Here is a 26,480-nt window from a genome sequence, read left to right on the forward strand (position 1 = left end):
GGTTATGAGAGAGTGTTTGTATATAATGTTTATTTAGAGCAGGTGGCTGTTGATGCAGTCACTGCAAGCACACCACTGTTCCCAATGCCAGTCACAGCAGGTATCATACAAGTCAATGGCAGAACATCAACACAATATACAGCCTGCACACGCTGAGCAGTGCAGATTTCTTTTCTTTTTTTAATGTCTCTGCAAATAGGATGGAATTGAAAACAGCTTTCATTATTAAATAACATCTTGCACCAACAATAAGTCTGACTTCAGTGTTTTCAGAATTTCAATATTTTTTGTAATTTTTTCCCCCCTCGTATTAAAAAAAGAAGCAAACATGACAATAAGAAACTGACATGAATGAGAACTTTAAAGTGGAGAAATCAAGTTTTAAAAAAGGTGAATTCACAGTGACAAACATCCAGCTATTTACACAGAAGAAGGGGGGACAGGGTTGTAACAACTCAATTAACACTGGCTCGACACCCAGTCCTTTGAAGCGATAGGCATGATGAGGCTTTTATAAAAGCCATTCCCATGCCAGACATCTGCACTCTGTCCACAGAGCAGACCACAACAAAAAGGGATGTAATTCTGAGCATCTGGTGACATATTGCTGAGACCGGCCACATATCCCTTACACATTTCTAACACACGAAAGACCAAATGAAAAGAACTAAAGCAAGGCACATACATGTTTAAAAAAACATAACATTGCATAATATACAACTTATCTCATCTGAATACATGGCAGTCAAAAAACGTATCACAAAAAGTTACCTTAAAAAAGAAAACTGGAGATCTAAAAAAAAAACAAAAAAAACATTTACAATTCATTTAAAACACTTTGAGCCGCAAAGACACTTTTGTCTAAAATATTTGCAGTTTCATCAACAAGCCCTCTTGATGCTGCATCATTAAATACTTGTTGAAAACATCTATAATAATATCTCTGTTCATAACTTACATTTTACAAATATTCTTTCTGAGAACCGGGGGAAGGGATAAAGCATATATAGAGCCACTGAAAGTGTGTAAAGCATTGTGGGACCACCACAACTGTTTCTTGCTCATGTTCCCTTACCTTTGGGCCCTTTCTTAAATTGCATTTTAAAATCATTTTGATACTGTGACGATTCTAATAATGAGCAGGCAGATTGTCATGGCAACAAAGATGGTTAAGTAATGAGAGACTGTGAGTTTGCTGGCAATGAGATAATGACATTCAGAGGCTTGCAAAAGGTTTGGTGACCGGTGCTGTCATAACAGCAAACTGTCCCCTCACTGTGAATGAGAGAACATGGTATCTGCAAACATCTCATGTCCACAGAGACCAAACTGCAAAAGCATAATTTATTCTACCCTCAATATGTCCCTATAAAGTCACTGTAATTCTCAGTGAAAATGTTTAACCTAGATACTGCTATGCTAAATTGCATCTCGGACTGGTGTTCTTACTTTGGTCATTAAGGAAATGTCTGTCTGGATGATACTGGGGGGAATGCAATACAAAGCAGGCACACAATGGTACATTCACACCCTTAAACAGCCACTGCGCAATGTGCTGAGATTAGACTGCATGCAGGCTACCAGTGGAACCACACCTGTCCATGCTCACAGACCAGGGTAGATGGATTTGCTGAGCATCGAGCCACATCCAACATTTGCGAAATCCTCGTTGGTTCACTACACTGTCACTCCATAACATCTTACATGCGTTTCTTTTAGATTGCTGTTGTATGCCACTCACACACACACACACATGTGCAACTTTCTCACTTTGTGCTTCCTGACGTCCCACCTTCCGAAAGCCGTCAACCATCAATGAACACCTCTACCTCGTTCTCGCCTGTGTTTCTGAGGTCAATCATGTAGTAAAAGTCAACATGACCCTATTTACTTTCTTAATGCATGATCCTGGTCTTGTTGTGAACAATTTACTGACACACTATTCCTTAAAATATTTTTGTCTTGGTGTTCACTTACGGCTAATCAATAGCTAAATAGCTATTTTGGTATTCAGTGCCTACTTTCACAATCCAATAAACATTTTCTGTATTGCCTGTGAATGCATTACATCATGGAAGTAAAATGGCTATTCACGCTGACTGCGACGCCTACACAGATGACTGAAGCATGAAGATTTGCCTTGCCAAATCAGAGCACACAGGGCCCTCCCTTCCCACGAGGCAATGCCTCTAACATGGACACCTGGCCTATCTCAGCTTGAACCTGTTTGCTTGTGTTTTAGCAGCACGGAGTCACCTCTCATGTTAAGGCACACAGGACACTGCACATGATGAGGGCAGAAGAAAAAGAGGGAAGGTTAAGGAAGAAGACTGTGCAGGAGCAGGAATGTATGCGTTCACACAGGGAAAATGTATATGGAAACATAAAGGGATCACAGCAGCACAGAGCGGGAGCCCAGAGCAAGCACAGAGCAGGGGGTGAAACAGCCACTTCAGTCACTACATTCAACACAGCCCACAACACTCTTCAGCAGAGCACAGCCAAACATACAAGATGTTTAAGCCAGCCTTATTTTTTGTCTTGTTTTGTTTTAAAACTTCATTATAGTCATAGAAAAATCCACATATCTGTCATCAAACATTATAGATTTCTTAATGTTTCAACACTGTACCATTGAACATGAAATAAAAACATAAATATTTATATTTTTATATATATATGTATATATATATATATATATAACTGTACTAATGCATGACTCTCACTATGAGATTTTTTCTTTATAGATACAAACTTTCTTCATGCTTACAATGTACACATACCATACTATTATTTCATATACAGTTATTGTTTTCATATTATTATTTTACTACTCATTGCTCATGGTAGATAGAGATATTCCATGGAGAGAGAGTTGAGCTTTATGTATTAAAACCCAACCTCTGCCTCTCCACCCTCTGCTCTGTCTTTGATGTTTAAAGCCCTGGATGGCCTTCTGCCCAGTCCTGAGGTACATCAGCTCGGGTTTGTGCAAAACCAACTCGGAGGGAGAGAGGAGAGACGGGTGTTTCATGACAGTGGGGAAGGAGCTGGAGAAAAGGGGGTGAGAGGGGCAAGGGATGAGGACTAGTAAGGGGAAGGTGGGTATGATGTTGGTCATTGTGCCCTTGTGCTCTCCCGGGGTCCTGAGGTTGTGCCGCAGAAGACACAGGCTGTGCTCTTCACTCCAGCATGGCATCCAGCTGGTCGGCCAGGTCATCGAACATGCTGCCGATGTCGTCTAGGATGCTCACTGTGCTCTTGTTTTCAATCATTGAGCTGTGGATCAAAACACACACTTAAATATATTTTTAAAAAATTACAAAAAATTAAGCTGTAAGCAGTAGTTATGCAGCCAAAAAGACTAGACTGAATTACATTTACATTTAATCATTTAGCAGACGCTTTTATCCAAAGCGACTTACAAAAAAGGGGAGAGCAATAGAAGCAACGAGACAAACAAGGCCAACAACCTGTAAGAGCTGTAAGAAGTCTCAATTAATTAGCACAGTAAACAAATTTAAAAAAAAAAAAAAATTTTTTATAGCCATCTACAATAGCCACATACAACAAAAATTCACGTACGCAAAATACAGAACACTGGATTTTTATAGCGATGATAACATTATAATTGGTCAACACATTATTCAACATGTCGGCATTGGGCACTCAGTGAGAGAGAGAACTCTGATTGGCTGTTCAGCTTAGTGAACGAGAATAATAGCAAAATCTTTTTTTTCCAGATTTTAATTTTTTACTTCTAATTTCAGAATTAGAATCTTACCATTTTCGTTTCTGGGCGAATATTTTAATATTATCATGAGGGGAGTGGAATAAAGAAAGTGATCAGCAGGACTGATATTCAAAACGGTAAGCACACGTGCTGCTTTGTTTTCGGCATGTGTATCTGCAGTGTCGGTTTCTCTTTTGGAATGATGAGTATAGACGAATATATATGCAGAAATAGACAGTTATCTCATTTACACACAGGCGCAGAATGCGCATAGTTGACAGTGTTCAAGCGCCGATTTTTTTGCCCCGACGCAGGCAACAACATAGTCGGCTTTCATAAGCGCTAGTTCTGTGGTGTCGGTTTGGTGTGACCCTACCCCTAAGAGAGAATACTTTCAAAAGATATGAACAGATTCGCCTTGAGTTATCCAATTTGATCAGTTGGTGTAGTTGTCACTAAAGGTAGATGGCATCTTCAGGGTGTCACAATGATAGATTGCGTCAATACACAAAGGTCTTGCCGATATAAAGCCTATTCAAAGGTTCAGTATTTTCATGTTTAAATTGGCTAACATGCTACAGGCAGAAAATAAAAATAGATGCCATAATAGACTGGCATTACTGTCCTCAACAATACCATTTTTGTATGTTTCATGACACTCACTCTTTTTGCCCATCCTCCTTGATCTTCTCTTCTACTGCCTGCAGGGCTGCAGCCAGTGAGGCACTGGTCTCCTCTATCTTCTGGTGCATTGCATCTGCTGTCACTACCCCTGCGACAAATGCTGATCCAGTTGAACTGTCCATGGATACCCCACTGATTGAGGAGCGTGGGGGCTTTACAGGTGGGGGTGTGGGGATGGGGGTTGTGGGAGTTTGGGGCGTCTGTGGGGTTTGGGGTGTCTGAGGTGTTTGCGGGGTGTGAGGAGACTGTGGTGTGTGTGGGGTCTGCACACTCAAAGCTGGTGGGGTTGTAGCCTTGACAGGGTGGTTGGTCTGGGTAGAAGCTGTACTGGACATTCTGGTGACAGTCTGCTTGGCTGGAGAGGGTGTGGGAGTGGGGTTAGGTGTTGCATTTAAAGACTGAAGAACATTTTTGGATGGTTTGGGAGCTGTGGGAGGAGGTGTAGGTTTTGGTGAAATTGGAGGAGGTACTTTCTTTCCTTCAACTGTAAAGAAAAAAGAAAAGAGATAGAAGAGAGACAGGAAGAAAGACTGACTGAGCGGACTTTGATTCAACAAGGTTTAAACTTACAAGGCTTTACGGGATACTCACATAATTGTGTAAAGACAGGGCAAGTGAAAGGCCCGCACTGTGTAGTACCTGGGCTGCCAGGTGCCCCGGTCGGTCCAGGAAATGGGGCTTTCTTGGTGATTGCAGCCGGTGGTCCTTGTTTCTTTATGTGTTGGGCCAGAACAGGTTTGGGAGACACTGGAGGTTTGACGGATTTACGCGGGGCACTCTCAGTGACATGGCCTTCCAGGTCTGCACTGTCCCGACGGGGCGAGTTCTCAGGATGTTCCTGTGGTCGGGGCTGCTCTGAAACGGTCACCTCTGACACAGGGCGTCTTTTAATGGTGCCAGTCCCATTCTCATATGGTACAGGCATCTGTCCATCCTGTTGTTCCTCTGCATCTTTGTCTTTACTCTTGGGGCGGCGCTTAACCGTATTTGACTCTGTGAGCAGGAACTTAGTGCCATTTGCCTGCTGCTTGGTGCTCTGGACCCGCCTTTTTAGTGAGGCTGTGGCATCCACACATGAAAGGTCCTCATGGGGTAAAGAATACGACATTTCTATGCCATCCTCAGCCTCATCCTTTCCCTGTCTAGGTCTTTGTTTGATGGTAAGGTTTCCATCCTCAGCAAATGGAAGGTTCTCTGCTGAACTCCCACTAGAGCTTGGCTGGGGATCAGTGCGTTGCCTATCCTGGACTGGCTCTGGTCCTCGCTTAGCAGCAGCTACTAACTCAGTGACAGGCCCACTAATGGTCCTGCGACGGTTCACTACTTCCCCATCTAGTCCAATGGCATCACGCTGCTTTGCTCCTGCAGTACCCACCTGTAGAGAAACAACGTTTTACTACAACATATTTTGCTAACAGCCATTTTTATGATAAATGCTGAGTATCATCCTAAATGCACACAGACAGCCACCTTACCTGCAGATAGTGACCTGCAGATTTCTGTAAAGCGAGACCCTTGGCACCCCCACCAATAGAAGACATTTCCAACATAGCTGCAATGCTCCTCACAGTACCTGCACTGCCGGTGTCTATAGTGCCACCTAGGTCACTAGCACGTCTTTGTGGTTGATAGGGAATCCCCAAAAGAGGTCCACTGCTCGTCTCCTTGGGCACTTCTGCCAGATTACTGCTGGAGCTTGAGATGGCTGAACTAGAGCGTTTAGGGGGAGGTGGAGGAGGACCTTTCTTCTTCTGTCTGAGTGCAAAGGACTGGCTTCGGTTGACATTCTTGTCTGCCTGCCCTTTCACTGAGTTGCTGCGACCCACCCGGTGCTGTACTGTGGCATATTTCCCTCCTGAATCTGTCACATTCAGCTCGTCGTGCTCTTGCTCCCCATCAGACACAGCATATCGATTCAGGCTGTGGGCACGTTTCTTAGGCAGACCATACTCATCGCAACCTTCATCCCCATCTGGTGGCAGACATAGGAGAGGCACTTGGACAGCAGGTCCTTGAGGTGCAGCTTCCATGGTTTCCACAGGCTGGGCAGCTGGGTGTGAATGGGATGATTGAGTGGGGGACTGTGGGTGAGCACGAGGTGTCATGGGCTTCTCTGTCTGCTGGAGCAGCTGAGGACTCGGTTTTGGTTTACCTGGTGGGTTGCCAATTGTCTGTGAGGCGGGAGGCTTCATTTTGGTGGGCGTTTGTGGTGGAGTATAGGGTGGTCCTGCACCTTGGGGATAAGACTGACGTGGTTTTGGCTGCGCCGATGAGACACTTCTCTGACCTCCCTGGCTGCTCTGGCGCATGGTACGTGCTTCCTTTCTGGGTGGCCCGCTAGGCTCCTCTGTGTCTCGGCTCTTATTCATGCTGTTCTCATGCAGACTGCGGGCTCGGTGCTGTGCTCCTGGACCACTGTTGGTTCTCACCTCAGTGCCATCCTGCACATCAGCAGGATGTTTAAGAGCTGCCTGTAACTCCCCACTCAGTTCACTGTCCTGGAAAGTGCTCATTTTAGGAGACATACACTCTCCAGTGTCATGGGGTGGGCTCTCAATAGCCATCACCTCCTGAGAGGCTGGGGGCTTTTTACGCAATGCGTTACGACCATCAGAGGCCTTCTGGATCTCTGCCAGCTTCTTCACTGCAAGCATAAGCTTCTTCTGGTGCCCTAGGCAAATTTGATAGAGAAATAGAATAAATCACCATGGCCTACGCAGTTTGGTTAGAAAAAAAGGGCCGTTTTTATGTGTAATCATTTGAAGTACTTAAAGGGTTAGTTCACCCAAAAATAAATATTTTGTCATTTATTACCTTCATGTCGTTTGAAACCCGTAGGACCTCCGTTCATCTTCAGAACACAAATGAAGATGTTTTTGTTGAAATCCGATGGCTCAGAAAGGCCTTCATTGACACCAATGTCATTTCCTCTCTCAAGACCCATAAATGGCACTAAAGACGTTGTTAAAAAGCCCATCTCACTACAGTGGCTCTACAAAAATTTTATGTTGTGCCGAAAATAGTTTTTGTGCACAAAAAAACTAATGGCAAAAATAAATAAAAATAATGGCATATAATGATGGGCTGATTTCAAAACAAAAGCCTCGAACCGTTATGAATCAGTGTATCAATTCATGATTCGGATTCCGTGTCAAACCGCCAAACTGCTGAAATCAGGTGACTTTGGTGATCCGAATCATGAATTGATACACTGATTCATAACTGTTCGAAGCTTTGTTTTGAAATCGGCCCATCACTAGTATATAAGTCGTTATTTAGTTGTTGTTGTTTTTCTGTGCACAAAAACTATTCTCTCTCTCTTAGTAAGTTGGACTTTGTAATGACGTCTTTAGTGCCTTCTCTGGGTCTTGAGAGAGGAAATGACATTGGTGTCAATGAAGGCCTGTCTGAGCCATCGGATTTCAACAAAAACATTTTCATTTGTGTTCCGAAGATGAACAGAGGTTCTTATGGGTGTCGAACGACATTAGGGTAAGTAATTAATGACAAACATTTTGGGTGAAATTACCCTTTAAAGATTATGGATCACAGTCCACTGTCTATCTTACCAAGTTTTGTAATGCCAATCTCCTGAAGGTCCTCCCACGTAATGTCAGTGATAAAGTCAATATTCTCATAGCCGTTTTTGACTAAAACTTGGTGATATTGGCTCAACCCAATCATGGATAACCATTCTCCAAGACTCGCCTACAGATTAAATACATATAAAAACAAATTACATCCTGGTGTGTGTGTGTGTGTGTGTGTGTGTGTGTGTGTGTGTGTGTGTGTGCGTGCATGCATGTGTGTTTTTTACATTTTAAACTCACCGGTTTTTGGTCAGGCAGCCACTCATTAACACTGATTTTATTTATCTCTGAAGTTATCTTCTTTCGATGTCCTGGTTTTGTTACTCCAATAGCTGTTAAATCCTGAAAATACATATAGGATTCCCAGAAACCATCAGATACATTACCAATTGCTTTTGAGAACCCTATGACATTTTTACACACATACACACTAAACCAAGTGGCAAATTGTCTATGACCATTACATTACATGTACACAAAAATATAAAACACTTAAAATTAAATATCTAACACTTTGATGGCAAAAAGGTGTCAGGATGATAGAAGCGGATGCAAAAAAAAAAAGAAAAAAAAAAGGGAAAATAATAAAATAATACAAGGAACAAGTGAGGAAAAGAAGCCTTTTCAGAGTACCCCCAAACATAATCATATAAACATATCCTGAATGAGCATGTCCAGGATGTTTCAACAAAATACCCATTAATTCTGCTTTCAGCAATGACAGTAAGTACATCTCATGAAGGCAGTGGTTAAATGTAATTAAGTATGGAAGGATGAGCTTGCTTCCAGGAATTGCTCAAAGATTAATTACAGGTTTAGTAATAACTTAGTTTATTTCAATTTATTAACAGATTTACACGCCGAAATGAAAATACATGAAATTAACATTAATAGTCAAATATTTGCAAAACCCATTTTGTGCTTAAATGCTTTAATTTTAATTATATGCACATTAATACATAGCTCACAAGATACCAACATACAGCATACAAGGGAACACATCTGACAACCACAATAGTGGCACTGTCTGTTGGGGGTTTCTGGGTGAGATTTTCAATCTATGGCCATGGGCAAAAAAAAGTCTCATAAAGCCTGTGTGTGGTTCTAACTCACTGCAAGCCACTTAACTTCAAAATACAAGGAGAGTTTGTTGGTTGATTCGTTTTTATCTTCTGGCTGCTTCTTTTCTGTGCTTTGGGTGAGTCTGTGAGTGTTACATATAGGGGAGAGGGGAGTGACGTAAATAGTTTAGGGTGGCTTAAGGAGGTGGATGGGGGGGACAACTCTTACCTCTGGGGTCATTCGACTAATTGTAGGAATGTCATAGCCGGCGCTGATGAAGTTTGGAGCGTAGACCTGCAGCTGAAATTCACTTAGCCATTCGATAACAGCCTCTGAGCTCTAGAAGAGAAGATAGGTGGCAGTCTATCACTGTTTGGGTCCTGTGGCTGAAGATGGACCAGACCCCAGGCCAATAAATGACCCAATGTCGCAGCTTCACTAAATGCTATTAGTTCATAAATAATTAAAACCGGTCTCTATTTATTTTTATTTTTATTATTATTGTATTATTGGACTTATTGCCCTAAGTCCAGGATTATTGCTCTTAGTCCACAAGGTACCTTCTCTGGCAACAAGGGACAAAGCTTTAGCAAATAAGGACTCTACTTTCTGAACCAAAAGGTTCTTTAAAAGCTGACTTTTAAATTGTAATGGCCATACAGGTTCTGCTTTGGGATGCCATTTCCCTGGAAGTAGAAGGATGTACTGCAACTCTGTGTAGGAGAGGCAAAAAAGGGAGTTGGGCCGCAGAGAAAATAGGGCTGTTTTGAACAGATGGCAAGTCCAGCATGGAGCAGCTCTACTCCACAGCTCCAAAGTCCTGCTGGGAAAGATATGGCAGCCACATTTCTCTGCTATATGACTAAATGGCGAAATTTCATGAGCTAATTACAAAAAAAGGACAGCAAGGGCCGGATATGCATTATTAATTTGCAACATACAATCTCATTTAATAAGAAAGGATAAATAATACCTAGTGTCATTCAATTTTGTTGGATCCCCTTTATAGAAAAATATCAGTGTAATAATCAAATTTTCTCTATAGTTTTAGTCTCAAAATGGACAGACTTAATCTTGATCCTGCCCCCATTACTATATTACTCTACATTTAAATCACACTTATACATTATTGGGTACTCTCTGAAAAGAAATCAAAAGGTGAGAATTACTGCAAATAAGGCAAAAAATTGGAATGGACTTTAAAATGTAGCAAAGAAAATGAAATGAATGATTCAAAAAGACACAATTGAAAGGAATCACTGTCAATATTAATCAGCCATATTAGACAGAGCGGCTGATAAACGCATGAAGCGGAGGACAGTGTGCAAGGAAGCCTGCGGAAAAGCCCACTCACCGTGTCCTGACGACAACCGAGAGCGCGTAATACAGATGAGGCCAGCTGTGAGAGGAAGTGCTGTGAAAGCATCCTGGATGTGCAGATGCCAGTGCATGTGTGTATGTGTGTGTGTGAGAGAGACAGTGTATGCCTGTTTGAAGAAAGGTAATGGGACAGTGTGTTTCGATTAGGAGTCTCCTTACCTTCCCCTCAGGCAGCGCCTCCCCTTTTCTCTGGGACACCGCCTCCCCATACGGCTGCTCATGAAGTGGACAGCTTGACAAACTCTGACTGCGTGAGGAAGATCCTAGAAGGACCATGAAATTATTCATACACATTGGAGCGCTGCTATTTCACAACCAATCCCGTTTATGTTTTTGACTAACTACTCATTTAGCCAATCAGATCTCTGTGATGCTCCCACCCTCAGCAATTATTTCAACCATCTGGCACAAAAAGGAGCCAAGTCTCTAATTTGTGGAGGAAAAAAAAATGGATGGAGAGACTTCTTTGTGAAAAAATAGTATAGTAATTTGAAATTCCCACTAACCCTTGTTGCTAGAAGCATGAGAGGGGTGGTCCAAAGACTTTGTCTGCTCCAACAGGTGTTCTTTAGCTTTGGCAGACTGCGACAAAACCGTGGCCAGAAGCTATAAGATAAACAAAGCTCATCAGATAAAACAACAACAAAATATTAACGCAAACTATGCTAATTGGACCCAAAGTGCACCCCCTTATGTTTATCTTTGAAGAACAAAGTTTTGCGAGACAGGAAAGGAAAATTGAGCTAAAACCATCTCCTCATGGTAGCTGGTTTAAACTGATCACTTATTAGTCAGGTCCAAGCTGATTTAGGTGGATTAGCAGCTACTGGGGTTGAGGTCTACCTTGTAAACCATCTTTGTCAACCTGGTAAGGGCTGGCAGATTTGTTTGTTGGCAGATCTTTTAAAGGGATAGTTCACCCAAATATGAAAATGAATTCATCTCACCAAATTTTCCAAACCTGAACAAGTTTATTCCTTCTGTTGAACACAAAATATTTTTTTACAAGATCAAGATATTTTGTGGTCTGTGATTTTGAAGAATGTTGGTAACCAGACAGTTGACTGTAGCCATTGTCTTTTCATTGGCTATAGTAGTTTAATTTCCTACTAGCACATGTCAATGGCTTCTGTCAATTTTTTGATTAACACAATTCTTTAAAATATATTCTTTTGTGTTCAGTAGAAGAAAAAAACTCATACAGGTTTGAAACAACTTTAGTGTGCGTAAATGATGACAGACTTTTCATTTTTGGGTACTATCCCTTTAAGGTGATTAGATGGTCCAAGCAGGTTTAGTCGGACTGCAAGTTGGTAGGGTCAAGGTCGACCTTGTAAATAATCTTGATCGACCTTAGCTGGTAGCTGTTTATAATGTGTTCTAGCTGGTTGAAGCTCATTATTTATGGTTATTTAGGCCAGGGGTTTTCAGGGTCTTCCAGAAGGATCTAAGAAGTCTCCAGAAAATTTCAGAGAATTAAAAGACAAAGCAAAATTGGAAGTCTACGGAACAATCTAATGGTTTCATTTCTAACCTTTTCTCTCCTTGTTTGCTTTATACATACTTTCAAGAATTGTATATGTTTGTTTTGTATCTTCTAGAGAGTTTGTCTAAGTCCACTCACTGGGGTTCTTAATACGCAAGCTGCTTACATAGGCCTACATTATGAAAGTTGCTTATACAAGTACATTTTCATTGAAAATGTTTTTCTTCAGGTTTATACATCCAACATTATGTATAGTCAATTTAAGTTGGGAAACAATATGTTGTATTTATAATATTACACTAACTATTTATCTTACAGTTTAAATGTTTTTTTTCATACATACACTGTAAAAAATTATTTAGAAAAAAAGTTACCTGGTTGCCTTAAAATTTTGAGTTAATTGAAATTAAAAATTTGAGTTAATACAATGACATTTTTTTGAGATTCAACAACTTTTATTAAAATATTATTAAAAGATTTTGTAAGCATATTGGGTAATTGTGTGTTTTTTTTCTGATGACGCAGTGAAACATGCCAAATAGTGCTATTTTCATAATTTTTTTTATGTGGTTCAGATACAAAAATATTTTGAGTTTCTATTTATTAAACAAATTTCCTTCATTGTATCAACTCAAATTTTTTATTTTAATAAACTCAGAATTTTAAGGCAACTAGGTTACTTACTTTTTTAAGTTAAACCAACAAAAAACAACACTATTTTTTTACAGTGTACAAATATATAGATGGATTTTAGGAAGGGGGTCCCCCATAAATGTTCCTCATATTTGGGGGTCCTTGGCATCATAAAATCAGTGGTGGAGGAAGTACTGAATCTCAGTACTTAAGTAAAAGTACAAATAACCAGAGCCATATTTACTTAAGTAAAAGTAGAAGTACTACAATGACAATCCTACTTAAGTAAAAGTAAAAAAGTACTTGATTTTAAATCTACTTTTAGTATTAAAAGTAAAAGTACTTGTATATCAATTTATTCTCTTAATGTCTATATTCTAATATAACGGAAATGTAACGAAACGTTGTAGAAATGTAGTGGAGTAGAAAGTAAAATATTTGCTGCATAATGTAACGAAGTATAAGTAAAAAGTATGCACTACTGATTCTACTTAAGTAAAGTACAGATACGTGAAAAATGTACTTAAGTAAAGTAACGAAGTATTTGTACTTCGTTACATTCCACCACTGCATAAAGTTTGAAAACCCCTGATTTAGGCCATACAAGCTGGTTCACTTGTATGAACTACCAGGAAATGGGCTCAAGGTTGGCCTAGTAGATAATCTTGGGCTGGATAGGGCTTATAGATGACCATGGCTGAGCTGGTTCAATTCCAATACACAACTGAACTTGAACCATCTGACAAGGCTGTTCATCTTAGGATAATAAGGCCTGTTTTTTTTTCCAGAGATGATAATACATCAAGCAATATTTGCAATAGAACAAAGACACTTCTAAAAAAATGTATACAGCAACAGACAAGGCAGTTATTTCAGTTATCTTCTCAATCAGAAAGCTCACCTTGACTCCCTCTGCCTGTGCATGAAGGATACTGCTGCTGCCTGCGCTCTGTCCACTCCCAGAGGACCGGGCACTGGCCACACTGCCTGAACTGCCCACACTGCTGCGGTCTCCACCTGGAAAAACAAGCCCCCAGCAAACACACACAACACAGTCAGCCCCATCAGACCACACCACCACGACTGTGCCAGTCACACCACTATGAACTTCCCCTCTGCAATGCACTGATCTGATACATGGGATGACTTACATAACAATGGTGAAAGACCAGGTGATTGATGGACACAAGACATGTTAGCATAGTCACTAATACAAACACACTCATGCCCACGCTGCCTTCATTAAAAAATGCACACGGCTACAGACAAATCAGTGGACTGTCTGTACGCGTGCTCTTGAGGGAACGACTCCACGGATGTTACTAAATGAAAGCCTTTCAATGCCCCGACACGCCTGCAGCTGAGGAGGTTTCTGAGGTCAGGCGTACAGCAGCTGCACCAGGAGCGTGGCAAAGCAGGAGGAGTCATGAGAGAAGAGGAAGAGTAGGACGAGGAAGGGGCAGTCCTGCTGTTACCTGCCACAGGCTTGCGCAGCACCCAGATCTCCTCACTGCTGCCGCCCTGGGGACCACCAGGTGGGGTGGGTGAGCCATGTGGACTGGACTCTGAGCCGCGAGAACCTTTAACACAGAAACCATCATTAACTGCGCCCTGGCTTGGCCACCTGCCCGGGATCAGAGGATTTCTGGACAGGTCAGGCAAGAGGAAATCTAAACTATATCTATGGCCTTAGCAGTCTGTTTGACCACAAACCAAATCTCTCTCTCTCTCTCTCTCTCTCTCTCTCTCTCTCTCTCTCTCTCTCTCTCTCTCTCTCTCTCACACACACACACACACAAGGCAAGCACGCATATATATACTGTATATCTAACACAAATATATATGAACATTTATATACAGAGGTACATGAGATATATAAGAAGAAACATGTACTGTATATATGTGTATATACATATATATATGCTTTGATTTACACATACACATAGGTAAAACATATATAATATATACATATGATATATGATTATATATGTAAATAGGTTTAACAACAAGAGGAGTTGCAGTGCATTACAGGAGCATAGTTCATTAGGGAGTCCAAAAACATCAAATCACAAGTGTACGTTAATATGTATAAATACAAATAAATGCAATCAAAACTTATTTCAGTGGTCTCTAATCATTAATGGGAGACTTTTTTATGTTGTTAAAGGAATAATTCACCTAAAAAGTCAAATTCTGTCATGTTTTTTTTTACCCCCATGTCATTAGAAAACTCTATGATTTTCTTTTGTGAACACAAAAAAGATTTTTTTTTAAATTAACGTTTTTGTCCATACAATGAGATTGCACTTACTTTCATTGTATGAAAATGTATATATATATATATATATATGTTAGACAAGAAGGCCTGGTTCGCAGTCTCTGCACTAATTCATCCCAAAACTGTTATTTCAGGTTAAGTTAGGACTCTGTGCAGACCACTGAAATTCCTCCACACCAAACTGTGTCTTTATGGACCTAGCTTGTCATGTTGGAACAGGAAGGGGCCATTCCTAAACAGTTCTCACAAAGTTGGGAGCATGAAATTGTCCAAAATGTATTGGTATGCTGAAGCATTTAGAGTTCCTTTCACTTGAACTAAGGGGCCCAGCCCAACCTCTGAAAAATAACCCCACACCATATCCCACCGAACTTTACACTTGGCACAATGTAGTCAGACAAGTGCCATTCTCCTGGCAACCACCAAACCCAGACTTGACCATCGGATTGCCAGACAGAGATGCGTGATTATTGAGATATATTGCCAAATGTATGCGCTGACCCTACTGATTTTACGAGTTGCTTTTGTTCCCTATTGCTTCCACTTTGTTATAATACCACTAACAGTTGACCATGGAATATTTAGTAGTGAGGAAATAAATAAAAACAATGAACTCATTGCACAGGTGGCAACAAATCATGGTATCGCGCTTAAATTCACTGAGCTCCTGAGAGCAACCCATTCTTTCACAAATGTTTGTAGAAGCAGTCTGCATGTCTAGGTGCATGTTTTTATACACACCGTCATGGAAGTGATTGGAGCATCTGCATTCAATGATTTGGAGGGTTGTCCCAATACTTTTGGGAATATAGTCTATACATGTAATTTTCTTTTATGTTCCACAGAAGAAAAAAGTCAAACAGGTTTGGAACGGTATAATGGTGAGTAAATTATGACAGAATTTACATTTGTGGGTCAACTGTCCCTTTAGGTATGTTTTAAGATTACCAGGCCAGGCCCAGATGGAAGGTGCAGGGTTGTTTTGCGTTTTTTTTAAAAGAGAAAATCAGCATAATTCTACTCAATGGATTTAAATATTCTACTGAGAGTACAACACTTTTACTGGTAGCTTAAATCCAGAAATAAATATTTTACCATGGCCACCGTTCAAATATTCCATGTGGGCCTGATTATTACTTATCATTTACAATTTAAGCAGACATATTCCTATTACAATTTACAGTGATCCAGTGTGCATGACAATGTATTCATGCTCGGTACCAACATCAAAGTTTGGTTTGGTACACATCGCTGAAAGAATCAGAGTTAGTGTGAATGGACAGATCAGTATAATTGAGACGAAGGAGAGCTGAAACAGACAGATGTTCAGTGACAGACAAATGGTTGTGCAGAGATGCAGGAATGGAGGGGTGAGAGGCTGGCTGTGCATTCCCTATTGGTCATGTGTAAGAGTGAATGGTTGAAGGGGGCATCGGAGCGAATCCCAAATGTGGTCATCACAGAGAGGGAAAATGTAGCACCAAGATCAGGGAAATTTAGGGGTAAAAGAGGAGAGGTAACAGCTTCAACAAAGAGAGGCCCATGAACCTCTTTTGTGCTGGTTAAAAGAACTTACTAGCCAAATCTTGATCATTCTTGGCCTCTAAAAAAATCAACAACCAAAATAATGTCAGAAAATAAAATTAAATGTATTTAATTTTAAATAAATAAATAAATAATTCAGAAAAATAATTTCAGAAAACTTTAAGGAATTAGTGAAACTAATTGATTATTGTTTGCATTTAGACTGTAGATACTGTAATTTAACACATTCCTTAAAGTTTTGTGAATAATAATAAATAATAATAGTAATAATAATAATAAAAATACAGTGGAGACAGATTAGGGGATCTGTACCTTGTCCACTGTGCGGCTCTCCTGAGGTGTTTGGGGACCTGTTATAGCCAAAGGAAGTGAAAAGTGGCAGATGGGAATGTGGTGGCGGAGGTGGAGGAGGCGGCAGGATATGAATCTCATGATACGAGTCCCCATTCACCATGGCAACGGCGGGCGACACGGGGCCGCACACCGGCGCACAGAGCTGTATCTTTTGATACTGTTGGGTACAAGTGACTGTACTCCATGAACCTAGATACGACAACACAGCAACCACCACCACCACAACAAACAAAACAATTACACATAAGAGAGGGAAAGCAAATTAACCCAACACAAAAATCACAACCAATCACAAAATTGAAAACCATAAAAGACAAATTAAGAGGAAGAAAACGCTTGTTTTTCACTTCGAGCTGTTCGTTGTGTGGATGGAGTGAAATGGCTATTTCTTCAAGAATTATTTATCAGAATTATATTTTTACGGACGTAAACTCAAAATATACATATATTTGAAATAGAGGTGACGTGTGGAAATGCAAGGTTAGTGAAATGAACTGGAAATGAGCTGGTGCTTGTAGTAAGACACAAATACTTGTCTCTGTAAGTGCCTGAGGAGAAACACTGTAGAGTGATCTTCTCAAATGAGAAGTTTAGTATGCATGACTCTCTTCAGTACGTCTGTGTGTGGGTGGGTGTGCGGGTGTGCAATTTGACCATTTATGTTCTCTGAGAGCACAGCGGGGCTTGTATGCAATGTTTGTCCTCCTTTCACTAACTACAATCATATAAAAGAAAATATAGCAAGATTTATTTTTGTTTGTTTAGTTTTTTATAAAAACAGCAATTTCGGTAAAAAGGGCACTATAAGAAAGGAGTTCTAAAAAGCACAATGGCATTAAGAGAGCGGGGCACATAAATGTGGATGGAGTGGAGGAGACCGAGCAGCAGATGTAGAGACACAGACATGGATACTTAACGACGCATGAGACACATTGAACACATAGATTAGACCCCTGCTGAGATATAAGCCCTCTGAATGGAAAGAGCTCACTGTATGGATCATACACATCTGCATGAGTGTTCTCCTGCCCAATGATTCTAGCTATGAGTGACAAACTAAAAATCTATTTATGATCAGGTGTCTCTTCTCTTCTCCTCTTCTCTTATGACAGTGAATATCATCTCCCTCAAAATTACGTTCTCCAGCACATACAAAGAATTACTTATGGGCCAACGCAAACTAAGAAGGATCTAGTTGCACCCCAGACTAATATTTACCCAGTGACCATGTATCTGTTCCACCAGTGAAAACATAACAGTGAAAAAAAGACTGTTATTCGCTATAGTGAAAGCAATACAGACCAATGTTTGAGTCTCGGAGTAACATAAGAGCATTTTGTGAAAAGAGCAAATGTAAGTAGACCCAAAGGGTTCAATCCAATGAGATGTACGGATGGAGGCGAGGCCACTATTTAAGGTACTATTAATGACCAGCTTTTTTTTTCTGACATAAACTAATACAAGATGAGAAAAGAGCTCTACATTTGCCCTGTTTTTGTTGCCAAAAGCAGATGGCCCTGTCTGGCTCTCAGTCCAGTGCACATGAACATCATGAACAGCTGGCTGTGAACAGAACCACGGGTCATGTGAGTTCAGCAGCATTACTTATGCATTCGTGAGTGTGTGAGTTCTCAGTAAGAGGCAGCACTGACCCGCCCGTTGTCGTCTCTTACCCACAGCCCCAGGCCTCTTACTGATCACCTCCACGATGCTGGAGGGGAAGTAGCCCACTCTGTCATTTCCTGTGCGGTTATCATGGATGCAGCCCTTCCATCTCCCATCTGAATGTTGCTCCAGAACCTACAGAGTAATGAATCACTATCATTCATCATCTGATCTATAATGGCCATATACATTGTCAAGACACTTTTAATTCTTTGTAATGTCAAAATTGAATGAATGAATTGAAAGTCTCACGTTTATTAACCAGCATTAACCAATGGCAGAAATGTTGAAAATGTGAATAATATTTTAATGGTAATTATTATATTTTATTCACTGACTATACCGTTCAAAAGTTTGAGGTTGGTCAATAATTTAATATTTTGAAAGAAGTCTTATTTTCACAAAGGCTGCATTTCTTTAATCAAAGACATAGACAGTAAAAACAGTAATATTGTGAAATATTATTATAATTTAAAATAACTTAGTTAATTTTAGTATATGTAGTATATGATACAGTATAATACTATATATACAGTATATCATTTTATAACTATTTATAAATACATATTTTATTTGTATCTTCTCAAGAGCGTATTAAAAACCATATAAAAAAAACAAATAAATAGGCCTAGAATAAAACGATTCTAGAATAAATGATAGTATAGGAAAAACATTTCAATATTTGGGACAGATCAGTGATTTTTTTTACTTCAGACCTTTGCGCTGAACTGTGGAAAATATCTGAACTAAAGAAAATTAGATCAATTCAATTAGATACCAAATATCACCCTATAGAGCAAGAAGAGAATAGATTTTCTCTGGCAAGAAGCTGATGCACTTGTCTACATTTTTTGACAGTCTGGGGAAAGACACAGGCAACAGTGCCCTCTGTTGATACATTCTGAAAGCACACTGAACTAGCTACTATGATTACAAAGGATTCATGTGGAATTTCTAATGTGAATTGAGACAGACCATGTGAATTTTTAAACATGTCTGCATATTTAACAATGTTTAAAATCTTAATAATACATGAAAGTCAAACAAAATTGAAACAGTTCATTTAAACACTTTGTTTTAAATGTGTTTAAATGAACTGTTTCAAATGTTTTGAATATGTTTAGAGCATGAATATTACCGTGATAACGTCTCCAGCCTTTATGTTGAGGCTAGTCAGGTCGTAATTGTTGCAGTAGTCCTTCAGGGCCCTGACCTGCAAGGCTGCTGAGGCATCTGTATAGAGATCAGTAGACACAAACAGCATAATCTACTCACATCCCTTATAAACATATTTACATGAATAAATCTGTTATGTATATTAAAAGAAAAAAACGTTTTGTTGCCATCCTCTTTTCTTACCTCGTAGCATCTGCTTGATTTCCCGGCTGGCCTGTGTAGCAGTGAACTGATAGACGATGTCCAGCGCTGTCTGGCTGTAAGTGTTTCTCACTGCTGCATTGATGCCACTCTATAAGGTGAAGGTTAGAGCAATATTAATGTTTTGGATCACATAGTGGTAGAAATGTCTCTCAACGGCACATAATAGTTTGATCTTCACTTACCATTTAGAGGGTATATAGGTCCTTCTCAAAAAATTAGTATATGTGATAAAAGTTAATTATTTTCCATAATGTAATGATAAAAATTAAACTTTCATATATTTTAGATTCATTGCACACCAACTGAAATATTTCAGGTCTTTTATTGTTTTAATACTGATGATTTCTGCATACAGTTGATGAAAACCCAAAATTCATATCTCAAAAAATTTGCATATTTAATCCGACCAATAAAAGAAGAGTGTTTTTAATACAAAAAAAGTAAACATTCGAATAATTATGTTCAGTAATGCACTTAATACTTGGTCGGGAATGCTTTTGCAGAAATGACCGCTTCAATGCGGCGTGGCATGGAGGCAATCAGCCTGTGGCACTGCTGAGGTGTTATGGAAGCTCAGGATGCTTCGATAGTGGCCTTAAGCTCATCCAGAGTGTTGGGTCTTGCGTCTCTCAACTTTCTCTTCACAATATCCCACAGATTCTCTATGGGGTTCAGGTCAGGAGAGTTGGCAGGCCAATTGAGCACAGTAATACCATGGTCAGTAAACCATTTACCAGTGGTTTTGGCACTGTGAGCAGGTGCCAGGTCGTGCTGAAAAACCAAATCTTCATCTCCATAAAGCTTTTCAGCAGATGGAAGCATGAAGTGCTCCAAAATCTCCTGATAGCTAGCGGCATTGACCCTGCCCTTGATAAAACACAGTGGACCAACACCAGCAGCTGACATGGCACCCCAGACCATCACTGACTGTGGGTATTTGACACTGGACTTCAGGCATTTTGGCATTTCCTTCTCCCCAGTCTTCCTCCAGACTCTGGCACCTTGATTTCCGAATGACATGCAAAATTTGCTTTCATCCAAAAAAAAGTACTTTGGACCACTGAGCAACAGTCCAGTGCTGCTTCTCTGTAGCCCAAAGTGGCTTGACCTGGGGAATGCAGCCCATTAATACAGCCTGTAGCCCATTTCCTGCACATGCCTGTGAACGGTGGCTCTGGATGTTTCTACTCCAGACTCAGTCCACTGCTTCCGCAGGTCCCCCAAGGTCTGGAATCGGTCCTTCTCCACAATCTTCCTCAGGGTCCGGTCACCTCTTCTCGTTGGGCAGCGTTTTTTGACACACTTTTTCCTTCCCACAGACTTCCCACTGAGGTGCCTTGATACAGCACTCTGGGAACAGCCTATTCGTTCAGAAATTTCTTTCTGTGTCTTACCCTCTTGCTAGAGAGCCTTTTCATGATATGCCAATTTTTTGAGATAGGAATTTTGGGTTTTCAAAATCAGATGATCAGATGATGAGCTCTATGCCAAAATCATCAGTATTAAAACGATATAAGACCTGAAATATTTCAGTTGGTGTGCAATAAATCTAAAATATATGAAAGTTTAATTTTTATCACTATATTATGGAAAATATTGAACTTTATCACAATATGCTCATTTTTTGAGAAGGACCTGTATGAGACTCAGACCAATCTGGTCTACTCTGCCTAGCCACTTTAAAAAAAATTCACACTAATTCAATTTATAGTGACGGGGTAGGCCAGTGGTTAACAAACCTTTTCAGGTGGACTACTTCTAAAAACCCCACATGGAAACTACATCATTGAAATTAACTAGAGACCATGGGTCTTCATGCATACTGAGCTTTTTACACTGTTAAAGACTGGTATTCCCATGCTAAACATGGACAAAAAAAGTATGGATCTGTGTGGCATCAAATGGGGCGACATTTCCTCGTATGGGCTCTTCTCCCGGAAGAGCGCACCTGTGACCAAGAGCAAGAGAGCAAATGTACGCCCCTAAACGGCTTAAAGGGGGGGGGGGAACACTCAGTTTCAGTCAATCTCATGTCAATCTTGAGTGCCTATAGAGTAGTATTGCATCCTTCATATCTCCGAAAAGTCTTGTTTTATTATATTTATAAAAGAAATATAGGCTGTTCCGAGTCTTTCCGGAAAAAAACGAGCGCCTGGAAGCGTATCGTGTGGGCGGAGCTAAAGAATGACGATCGCGAACAAAGCGGTGACATCCTCAAGCGTGGAGAAACCCTATATACACACTATGTATAGTGTGGGTTTACCGGTCACATTGTTTGGCTGACTTCTATAAGTGTCTGTTTGTTTATCGTAAAACCACCCCAAACATATTAAACCTTTGTTTACACAAAACACACTTCTTCATTCAAATGCGCTATACTATTCCATTGTTTTTCTATGTAAAAACTAGTCTGATGTGCAAAAACGTTCCGCTTGCTGTTGCATACAATATTCCATAAATCAAATCATGGCCTCATAAACGATGAGAAAACACACACAAATGTTGACAAGCCACTAAGTAAATACAGTCTTTAACAGTACCACATAGAGTGGTCCTGCTGTTGCTGCTGCTCCTGTTAAATTTCAGCCTCCGGATCATATTCTGGATCATATATGTATAGTTGTATAGTTGAATATGATTGATAGCCATGGTTTATTTAGGGTAACGTTTTCTTTTCCACGTTTGAGAATGTCACAGCTTTCAGACACTCTCAACGTGCTTGTGATTCTTTAGTTCCACCCACGATATGCATCCATCTACTCGGTTTTATTCGAAAAGACTTGGTACAGCATATCTTTCTTTCATAAATATAATACAACTAAAGACTTTTTGGAGATATGAAGGATGCAATATTGGTACTCAAGAATGACATGAAATTGACTAAAACTGAGTGTTTCACCCCCTTCTTTAATGTCTGATCACAAATAAATGTTTTGATAAAAATATAACTTGGGGAAAAAACATCACAAAGTCAAATTCTAATTTAAGCACCCTAAAACAAAAGCAGAGTACCCTCTGTTGATACTGTAATAGAATAATATAATTGGCAAAACAAATTTGGCAAACATTGCTTTTGTGTTTGCGCTCTGGAGAACATGAAATGTTCCTATTTACAGAGTGTTTTGCAGCGGTGAGAAATGTGGCAAATCAACAATAGACATGCTTGTTGATCTCTGGAACACAATGACCAATCAGAGGTGTTTAAGTTAGAATCCACTCACCGCTCAAAATGTTTTTATTCAGTGCTGAGTTCTGCTCGCTCTCTCGTGAATTCTCATTAACAAAGATACCATGCAAGTCAAAGATTCATTATTCAGTGTACACAATGTTACTTATTTTGATGGAATGCTATGAGATCTGAGTTGAGTGACAGCTTATTTGTGATTGTAAAGTGAGCTCTCTTTTGTGAATTTCGAGACTATATAGCTATAATCTATTGAATAAAAGACTGCTGCTAAGAGGAATGCTGGCAAATTACACGCTGCAAAGTTTTGGAAGTGAAGACTACATATAAATGAAGATATATATAAATACATATATATATATACACTCACACACACACACACACACACACACACACACACACACACACACACACACACACACACACACACACACACACACACACACACACACACACACACACACACACACACACACACACACACACACACACAGTGGGTACGAAAAAGTATTCAGACCCCCTTACATTTTTTACATTTACATTTCTACATTTTATTTTATATTGCAGACATTTGCTAAAATCATTTAAGTCAATTTTCCTTCTCATTAATGTACACACAGCAGCACCCCATATTGACAGAAAAACAAAGATTTATTGACCAGATTTATTGCAGATTTATTAAAAAAGAAACACTGAAATATCACATGGTCCTAAGTATTCAGACCCTTTGTTCAGTATTTAGTAGAAGCACCCTTTTGATCTAATACAGTCATGAGTCTTTTTGGGAAAGATGCAACAGGTTTTCACACCTGCTGGATTTGGGGATCCTCTGCCATTTCTCCTTGCAGATCCTCTCCAGTTCTATCCGGTTGGATGGTAAACGTAGCCATTTTCAGGTCTCTCCGGAGATGCTCAATTGGGTTTAAGTCAGGGCTCTGGCTGGGCCATCAAAGAACAGTCACAGAGTATTGTGAAGCCACTCCTTCGTTATTTTAGCTGTGTGCTTAGGGTCATTGTCTTGTTGGAAGGTGAACCTTCGGCCCATTCTGAGGCTTTGAGCACTCTGGAGAAGGTTTTTGTCCAGGATATCCCTGTACTTGGCCGCATTCATCTTTCCCTCGATTGCAACCAGACGGCCAGCTCTAGGAAGGGTTCTAGTTGTCCCAAACATCTTCCATTTAAGGATTATGGAGGCCAGCAGAAATAGTTTTGTAACCATGGCCAGATCTGTGCCTTGCCACAATTCTGTCTCTGAGCTCTTCAGGCAGTTCCTTTGACCTCATGATTCTCATTTGCTCTGACATGCACTGTGAGCTCTGCAAGCTTATATAGGCAGGTGTGTGGCTTTCCTAATCAAGTACAATCAAACACAGCTGGACTCAAATGATGGTGTAGAACCATCTCAAGGATGATCAGAAGAAATGGACAGCACCTGAGTTAAATATATGAGTGTCACAGCACATGGTCTGAATACTTAGGACCATGTGATATTTAAGTTTTTCTTTTTTAATAAATCTGCAAAAATGTCAACAATTCTGTCTCTTTCTGTCAATATGGGGTGCTGTGTACATTAATGAGATGCTTCCCGTACCCACTGTATATATATATATATATATATATATATATATATATATATATATATTTTTTTTTAAATATATTGTTTTATCACACAATGTTGTTTATTATGATGCATTAATAGAAATAAACAATGAAAGGTAATATACAGCCGTGTGCAACAACAATAATGTGCATAGTTCTGATCTACTGTCTTAACATAACGTAACTTATTCTTAATCATAATATAGTTAGTTTCTATTCATATCGAAGGCTATATGCTATGCTTAATCTGTAGCTCTGTTTGACACATTTTGTATTTGGGGTCCCTGCTCCATGTCTCTATCGACTAAGGGGTCCTTGGCCTAAAAAAACGCTGAAGACCCCTGAACTAGACTAGATTAAATGAGTGGATTGTTCACTCGCAAAGATGGATTAAGTCAATTATGTAACCTGAGGTATAACGGTCAGATATGCAATTAAAACTATCACAAATCAATGTTCTCACAAACAGTGTGGGTAAACCATCCAGTGAGGGAACAATCAAGTTTTTCTATCACTGTCTACTTACATCCAGAAGGAGGCGCACAACATCAGTCTTCCCACACAATGCAGCCTCATGGAGGGCAGTGCCTGCTTTGGTCTGCCTGTTGATATCGATGCCCGCCTGGATTAGCAATCTATTGAGAGTGGACAAAATGTGTAACTAGTCAGATGCAACCACTAAAAAACCACTGTGATCAAACTGCTTACACCTGAGACCAGAATTAACACTTTTAATTTTCATCCCAAATGTATTATTGTCCTCATGTTCCAGCACATATGTTAGGGATAATATAAAGTCACACACATAGACCGTAAAAAAATAGGTCACACATCAGTGAACATCTTCATGAAGTTTATTATGCAATTATAACCAACTGGTTGTACTAAACATTACACTGCTTGTATAATAATAAATATCATGATTCTAAAGTTATTAAATTATTTTATTATGTGAGAAAAAAAATAATAATTACAGAGGCAGTGTACGAGAGGTTGTTTGCTAAGTATAATATACAATTTAGTATCATTATACAAAATATTTGACTGCAGAATTCCACATTTGAACAATCAGAATCAAGAGCCGAGTAATTAGATTAAACTTGTAAGCACTGCAAATTGCACTCACATCCCCACCCCAAATCAGCCTCCTGAAGAACCTCTATTAGATAGCACATGACTTTCTGACCCTGGAGTAAATTCATTTACGGCAACAGGACATCAGCAAACACAGGTGGCCTGAGTCATGGCTTCAGAGAGGAGGGTGGCGATGCATCAGACACTTCCCCTATAATTAGCTATCAAAATAGCCCGTTTTAGCTTCACACAATGCCCTCTCGTGCTCGACCTCTCTTGAAAAACACCAGGAGATTAAATAGCATATTGAATGGCTGGGTGTGCACACATTGGTCTGACTGTGCGCTGAGCCTTCCGTCACTTAGCATTGGCCCAAATTGGAAACTGGCCTTTCTGCTAGTGGGCAAATGGCCACACACATCTGTATTAATTAAAGGCACGAAAGTATTAACAGACGTACATGACACTGAGTTTAGTAGACAGCGTTTTAATATGAAGGTAACAGCTTTGGTTAGAGGTGCCATGATCCATTTCGTTCACAGCTATGAACAACAAATGAAGCCTGCTTTCATATTTTCCCTCACTGCATCAATCTATTTAGGGTCGGCCAATGCGTACGGCCTCTAGGGTTACTGGATTAATGATGTAATTAACAGCCTTGCGATAGCCCGCACTCTGTTGCTATAACCTGCACGTTCACGTGGCCTATAACTAGCTCCAGGCTGATCAGATCTGGACTTGGTGCTGGATTGAAGAGAGAGGGAGGTGTGGGCACATGTACCATTTTCTAATGTGTGGCAATGCAACACTTACAATCCAGGCAGGCTAATTAA

General features: G+C 40.0%; 1 protein-coding gene across 13 annotated transcripts in view; it reads right to left on the reverse strand.

Moving 5' to 3' along the window:
• Positions 1-10: 10 nt before the first annotated feature.
• caskin1 (CASK interacting protein 1) overlaps positions 11-26,480 on the reverse strand; it is a 131,960-nt gene continuing 105,490 nt past the window's right edge. Inside the window, exons 7-23 of one of the 13 annotated variants that reach the window (XM_067418447.1) lie at positions 25,100-25,208; positions 19,770-19,878; positions 19,549-19,655; positions 18,398-18,545; positions 16,704-16,934; positions 16,423-16,449; positions 14,044-14,148; positions 13,470-13,585; positions 10,956-11,055; positions 10,609-10,712; positions 9,298-9,408; positions 8,248-8,349; positions 7,987-8,125; positions 5,893-7,088; positions 5,057-5,792; positions 4,397-4,901; positions 11-3,279 (exon numbers count right to left, since the gene is read on the reverse strand). In XM_067418447.1, coding sequence (XP_067274548.1) covers positions 3,183-3,279; positions 4,397-4,901; positions 5,057-5,792; positions 5,893-7,088; positions 7,987-8,125; positions 8,248-8,349; positions 9,298-9,408; positions 10,609-10,712; positions 10,956-11,055; positions 13,470-13,585; positions 14,044-14,148; positions 16,423-16,449; positions 16,704-16,934; positions 18,398-18,545; positions 19,549-19,655; positions 19,770-19,878; positions 25,100-25,208 — 4,042 coding nt within the window. In that variant the 3' untranslated portion in view covers positions 11-3,182. Of the gene's footprint in view, positions 3,280-4,396; positions 4,902-5,008; positions 5,793-5,892; positions 7,089-7,986; positions 8,126-8,247; positions 8,350-9,297; positions 9,409-10,608; positions 10,713-10,955; positions 11,056-13,469; positions 13,586-14,043; positions 14,149-16,422; positions 16,450-16,703; positions 16,935-18,397; positions 18,546-19,548; positions 19,656-19,769; positions 19,879-25,099; positions 25,209-26,480 lie in introns of all 13 variants that reach the window. The other 12 variants (XM_067418435.1, XM_067418417.1, XM_067418427.1 and 9 more) reach the window with 12 other exon arrangements.

Source organism: Pseudorasbora parva, chromosome 2 (genome assembly GCF_024679245.1).
Source record: "Pseudorasbora parva isolate DD20220531a chromosome 2, ASM2467924v1, whole genome shotgun sequence".
Lineage (NCBI taxonomy): Eukaryota > Metazoa > Chordata > Actinopteri > Cypriniformes > Gobionidae > Pseudorasbora > Pseudorasbora parva.